This window comes from Salmo salar, unplaced genomic scaffold (assembly GCF_905237065.1).
Source record: "Salmo salar unplaced genomic scaffold, Ssal_v3.1, whole genome shotgun sequence".
NCBI classification, from domain to species: domain Eukaryota; kingdom Metazoa; phylum Chordata; class Actinopteri; order Salmoniformes; family Salmonidae; genus Salmo; species Salmo salar.
The window spans coordinates 10,001-16,654 of NW_025550879.1; the positions used below are offsets into that span (position 1 = coordinate 10,001).

The window sequence follows — 6,654 nt, forward strand, 5'->3', positions numbered from 1 at the left end:
CACTTCTCTCTCTGTATGTATACACACTTCTCTCTCTGTTTGTTTACATACTTTTCTCTCTCTGTTTGTTTACATACTTTTCTCTCTCTGTATGTATACACACTTTTCTCTCTGTATGTATGTATACACACTTCTCTCTCTCTCTGTATGTATGAATGTATACACACTTCTCTCTCTCTGTATGTATGAATGTATACACACTTCTCTCTCTCTCTCTCTCTCTGTATGTATACACACTTCTTTCTATATATATGTATAAATAGCTCTCTCTCTCTCTCGCTCTCTCTATATATGTATACACACTTCTCTCTCTCTCTCTGTATGTATACACACTTTTCTCTCTCTGTATGTATACACACATTTCTCTCTGTATGTATGCACACTTCTCTCTCTGTATGTATACACACTTCTCTCTCTCTGTATGTATACACACTTCTCTCTCTCTGTATGTAGACAGAGAGGGAGAGTCCTGGAGCTTGTCTCTCAGAGTTTGGAGCAGCGCTGTAGAAATTGTAATTCTGCTAGCAGCGTAATGTGGAGGTGTTTGGACTAGGACCTCCAAGTCTCAGACTACGTCCCAAATACGACCCTATTCCCTATGGAGTGTAGTACTTTGGTCAAAGTAGTGCACTATAAATGAAATAGGTTGCCATTTGGGATGCAGCGTTAGTCTCAGGCCCAGGCCAGCCTTGGTGCCCAGTGCTCTGCTCTGGGACACGTAACACAAACACTCATATTCCTCTCATGACGTTCTAACTATTGATTAGCCCAGTAGTCTGGGCGGTTGACCTCCACAATAGCACCTTGGTCAGAGTTAATTGACAGGCTGTGATAAAGTGTATCTGATTGGTCTAATATTACAGTGAGGGAAAAAAGTATTTGATCCCCTGCTGATTTTGTACGTTTGCCACTGACAAAGAAATGATAAGTCTATAATTTTAATGGTAGGTTTATTTGAACAGTGAGAGACAGAATAACAACAAAAGAATCCAGAAAAACGCATGTCAAAAATGTTATAAATTGATTTGCATTTTAATGAGGGAAATAAGTATTTGACCCCCTCTCAATCAGAAAGATTTCTGGCTCCCAGGTGTCTTTTATACAGGTAACGAGCTGAGATTAGGAGCACACTCTTAAAGGGAGTGCTCCTAATCTCAGTTTGTTACCTGTATAAAAGACACCTGTCCACAGAAGCAATCAATCAATCAGATTCCAAACTCTCCACCATGGCCAAGACCAAAGAGCTCTCCAAGGATGTCAGGGACAAGATTGTAGACCTACACAAGGCTGGAATGGGCTACAAGACCATCGCCAAGCAGCTTGGTGAGAAGGTGACAACAGTTGGTGCGATTATTCGCAAATGGAAGAAACACAAAATAACTGTCAATCTCCCTTGGCCTGGGGCTCCATGCAAGATCTCACCTCGTGGAGTTGCAATGATCATGAGAACGGTGAGGAATCAGCCCAGAACTACACGGGAGGATCTTGTCAATGATCTCAAGGCAGCTGGGACCGTAGTCACCAAGAAAACAATTGGTAACACACTACGCCGTGAAGGACTGAAATCCTGCAGCGCCCGCAAGGTCCCCCTGCTCAAGAAAGCACATATACATGCCCATCTGAAGTTTGCCAATGAACATCTGAATGATTCAGAGGACAACTGGGTGAAAGTGTTGTGGTCAGATGAGACCAAAATGGAGCTCTTTGGCATCAACTCAACTCGCCATGTTTGGAGGAGGAGGAATGCTGCCTATGACCCCAAGAACACCATCCCCACCGTCAAACATGGAGGTGGAAACATTATGCTTTGGGGGTGTTTTTCTACTAAGGGGACAGGACAACTTCACCGCATCAAAGGGACGATGGACGGGGCCATGTACCGTCAAATCTTGGGTGAGAACCTCCTTCCCTCAGCCAGGGCATTGAAAATGGGTCGTGGATGGGTATTCCAGCATGACAATGACCCAAAACACACGGCCAAGGCAACAAAGGAGTGGCTCAAGAAGAAGCACATTAAGGTCCTGGAGTGGCCTAGCCAGTCTCCAGACCTTAATCCCATAGAAAATCTGTGAAGGGAGCTGAAGGTTCGAGTTGCCAAACGTCAGCCTCGAAACCTTAATGACTTGGAAAAGATCTGCAAAGAGGAGTGGGACAAAATCCCTCCTGAGATGTGTGCAAACCTGGTGGCCGACTACAAGAAACGTCTGACCTCTGTGATTGCCAACAAGGGTTTTGCCACCAAGTACTAAGTCATGTTTTGCAGAGGGGTCAAATACTTATTTCCCTCATTAAAATGCAAATCAATTTATAAACATTTTGACATGCGTTTTTCTGGATTTTTTTGTTGTTATTCTGTCTCTCACTGTTCAAATAAACCTACCATTAAAATTATAGACTGATCATTTCTTTGTCAGTGGGCAAACGTACAAAATCAGCAGGGGATCAAATACTTTTCCCCCTCACTGTAGATGATATGTTAAATTAGTTGACGTCCTAATGCATGGTTTGTCCCTACGTCTCTTATTACTTGGCAATCTTACGTGGAGTTATTCCTACTCATCCAACAGGAGTGCATATTGATGCTGTTATTAATTAGAGAAAGAGTGACAAGGAAATCACTATGAGACATTGTGCCCCCAGATGATACCGACAGCCCCAATCTGGGGGTCCGGCTCATGGACTATGTATTTTGGTATGTAGTACTGTCAACCTAGTGGGCTGGTGTTGTATCTGCTGAAGGTCTAGCTAGTGTTTGAATGTTTCTTGTGTGGGAGGTCATTGGCAGCCCTGTTGGCTTCATGATACTCCTTTCATTTTTCTTCTTCTCCCAAGGGAAGGAATGAGTAAAAAGCTAACTCTGTTCTCCTCCTCTTCCTTTCAGAAATTGTGGACCACATAGAAAGACTCCAAGTGCTGAAAGAAATAGTGAGGAAGTTCCCTGCAGTGAACTACGAGGTGTTTAAATACGTCATCACTCACCTGAACAGGTAAGAGACAACCCTGTGACCCTAGATCAGAAACAGTCTCAGGCCTTCAGCTGACTGATACTGGGTGCAATTTGAAGTATGTCTGAAGTAAGCTGCAAAGTATACATGATGTTTGTTATGTGACAGTAGTCATAAAAACAAGCATGTCATACAGTCCTGTAGTTGGACCAGGTCGTGTTCAGTAGGGAGATGCTAAATGAACATAATGCAGTTTTCTGTTGTGATATACACTGAGTATACAAACATTAAGAGCACCTGCTCTTTCCATGACAGAGACTGACCAGGTGAAAGCTATGATCCCTTATTGAGATCACTTGTTAAATCCACTTCAATCAGTGCAGATGAAGGGGAGGAGACCGGTTAAAGAAGGATATTTAAGCCTTAAGGCAATTGAGACGAGGGTGAATGGACAAGACTAAATATTGAAGTGCCTTTGAACGGGGTATGGTAGTACATTTTAAATTTTACATTTTAGTCATTTAGCAGACGCTCTTATCCAGAGCGACTTACAGTAGTGAATGCATACATTTCATACAATTTCATACATTTTTTTTTCTGTGCTGGCCCCCCGTGGGAAACGAACCCACAACCCCGGTGCCAGGCGCACCGGTTTGTGTCAAGAACCGCAACGCTGCTGGGTTTTTCACGCTCAACAGTTTCCTGTGTGTATCAAGAATGCAACTCAATATTAGGAAGGTATATTTAGTGTATAGCTACTGTTCTGGAGACCAGAGTTCACTTCTCTGACTTCTCTCCACTCACCTCTAATTGAGTACCTGATTCTTTATTTTTAAAATAAAGTACAAAATAAGTATGGTTGGAATAAATTAGTGAAATTGTGTGTTTCCCCAGGGTGAGCCAGCAGAGTAAGACCACCCTGATGACGGCCGACAATCTATCCATCTGCTTCTGGCCCACGCTGATGCGTCCCGACTTTGAGAACAAGGACACACTCTCCACCACCAAGCTCAACCAGTCTGTCATCGAGTCCTTCATCCAACAGAACCACTACTTCTTCTACGGCGGAGACATCCAGGAGAGCTCCAGCACCGAGAGCACCCCACCACCCCACCACTGTCACAGCATGGTGGAGGCCCTGAGGCCCCTGCAGCTGCCCCCTCCTCTTCAGCCCCAGCAGATCCAACACAGTATGTCCCTGCAGCCTGAACCACTCATATAGACCCCCCACCCACCCACCCATCCCCCCCAAGCCCCAGGATTGGGGTAGGGGTAAGGCTGGGCTGGTGGGGGGACATAGGGTGATGTGATGTGTCCTCTTTTCCCCTCCCTTTGGAGTCCCTCTGACTGCAAAACAAAACAACAACATTACTAAATGATCAACTTTGTTCTCTGCTCCCCTTTCTGGGCGACTGACTGGATTCAGGGGTGACTGACTCATCGAGCTATCCCCCAGGAACAAAAGACAACATCAAAACAAATGTATTTTTTGTCATTCAGTGCTGTACAGTAATACACAGTAATAAGGATGCTGTATGCCTCCAGCAGATGGACAAAAACATGCGATGCAAAAATGATTTGCTAAATTCTACAACACCTTCCAAAATATAAGTAAAATATATTTATACTAGTTGTGTTTTGTTTTTTAAACCCTTTATTCATTCAAGTGAACTTGACGTTAGATGGTGCACCATCTGTTATGATACTTCTACCAGCGTAGACATTCTTCTGCTTGTTTATTTTTGTATGATTTGGCAATGATGATGATGGATTCTTGTATTTTTACCAGTATGATTTACATTTTTATCTGAACGGTTTGAGGGACAGAAAGACAGTGAACGTTGGCAGGCTTTGTCTCTCTACCTGCTCCCAACGCCTCGCACTGTTTGGGAGGGAGGGGACTCTATGTGAAAGACTGATGCTGTACTGCACCAGACCGGGACATAAGACAGACAGACAGACTGGCCTCCTATCTCCTATTGGAGCAGAACTCATGCAATTCCTGAAGCTTATGAAGGAAGCATCCCACTACTAGAACCCTACTGGCACATCTCTGTGTTAACTCTCAAATGAACGCATTGCAAAGCAGTCTCGGTCTCTCTTGTTTTGTTCTGTTCTACTTTTTTTGTGTAATTGATGAAATGTCTTGGCGGTGGTGATACTCACCAATAAGAGACCTTTGTGTTGTTCTTCTGTTTGTTCAACTAAATTTGCATGTATTTTTTTGCCTCCAAAAAAATGAACAATAAAAAAAAAGACTGAATTTACAACTCAATATTAACCGCTTTCATTCAGATGATATTTTTTTTATCTAACTTGATTGAGGGAACATTGAAACAGGGCTGAAATTCTATCTATTGTTCATTCATTCTTTTTGCCATGAAAGTTAACTCTTAATATCATATTTTGGTTATCTGTCTAATTGTTTCCCTTAAATAGAGGGGGGAAAATTATATATAAGTATATATATATATATAAGTATATATATATATATAAGTATATATATATATATCAGCAGATAAGATTGCTGATATAGCAAAATACCATGGGGTACTGAAATTCTGTATAATCTTGTAAAACCTACTATAATCAGATTTATTTGTGGTTTGATGTACAAAAAATGTTTGGGTTAGATTAATTGACTGTGGACTTAATGCCATTTATCTTATGAATAAAGAACCATTGCTCCTTTGTAAATGGTACAGAATTTTGTTTTGCTATAAGTAAAAGATGCTGCTTAGAATGTTCTGGAAAGGAAAAGTGTAAGTAGAGGGAGAGAGGAGCGTGGTGGGATGAAGGGGGAAACAGATTGACAGATCGAAGACATTATTAAGACTCAAGACTATGCCTGTGACTTAAATGGCACCCTATTCCCTACGTAGTTCACTACATTTCACCAAAGCCCTATGGATCCTGGTCAAAAGAAGTGCACTATATAGGGAATAGGATGCCATTTCAGACAACCTATTATTGTTATTCTTCTCTATAGAGACACTCCAGATAATGTGGTGGAAGGGGAGAAAGGAGTGTGCAGCTGCTAGATAGAATATACCTTTTGTGTTGTTTCAATAAAACGCAACCGTATTTTATTCATAAGATCTGCCTCATTCAAGCCGGTGTACAAACTCTTAAGATTTTAACATCTGCTATGTATTATAGTAAATAAATGATTTTGAGAAGAAAAAAAATTGAGTTTGGTTTACTTTCATAATAAAGTTTTTTTAACATTTCTCCAAGCTTGAGTCTAAATGGTGTTGAAATATGCTCTCGTTTCTTATACAGCTGGGAATATGATTACAGGGTTTGGTCATTGTTGGACTGCATTGACATCAGTGGAGGCTGGTGGGAGGAGCAATAGGAGGATAGGCTCATTGCAATGGCTGGAATATCATAAATGGAATGGTATCAAACACATTAAACATATGGAAACATGTTTGACTCCGTTCCATTCATACCATCCCAGCCATTACAAAGAGCCTGTCCTCCTATAGCTCCTCCCAGCAGCCTCTGATTGACATGGTGTAGTATGAAAGTAAAATAGAGTAGCTGAAGAGCAATGCAACACAATCAACATTTCATGTGACAGGACTAGAATCTATTTGTCACATTCATTAATTATTTAAGCTCATATCTGCTTGAAACCTAAATTGCAGGATCTGCAGTAGTTTCGAGAACAGTTTGTTCAGTTTAATTAATTCGATGTCCCAGT

At 41.6% G+C, this 6,654-nt stretch overlaps 1 protein-coding gene across 1 annotated transcript in view; it reads left to right on the plus strand.

The window, feature by feature from the left end:
• LOC123740077 (rho GTPase-activating protein 5-like) overlaps positions 1 to 6,175 on the plus strand; it is an 11,055-nt gene extending 4,880 nt beyond the window's left edge. The window contains exons 2-3 of the mRNA XM_045713986.1: positions 2,882 to 2,987; positions 3,840 to 6,175. Of these exons, the coding sequence (XP_045569942.1) occupies positions 2,882 to 2,987; positions 3,840 to 4,167 (434 nt within the window). The 3' untranslated portion in view covers positions 4,168 to 6,175. The remainder of the gene's footprint in view (positions 1 to 2,881; positions 2,988 to 3,839) is intronic.
• Positions 6,176 to 6,654: the final 479 nt, after the last annotated feature.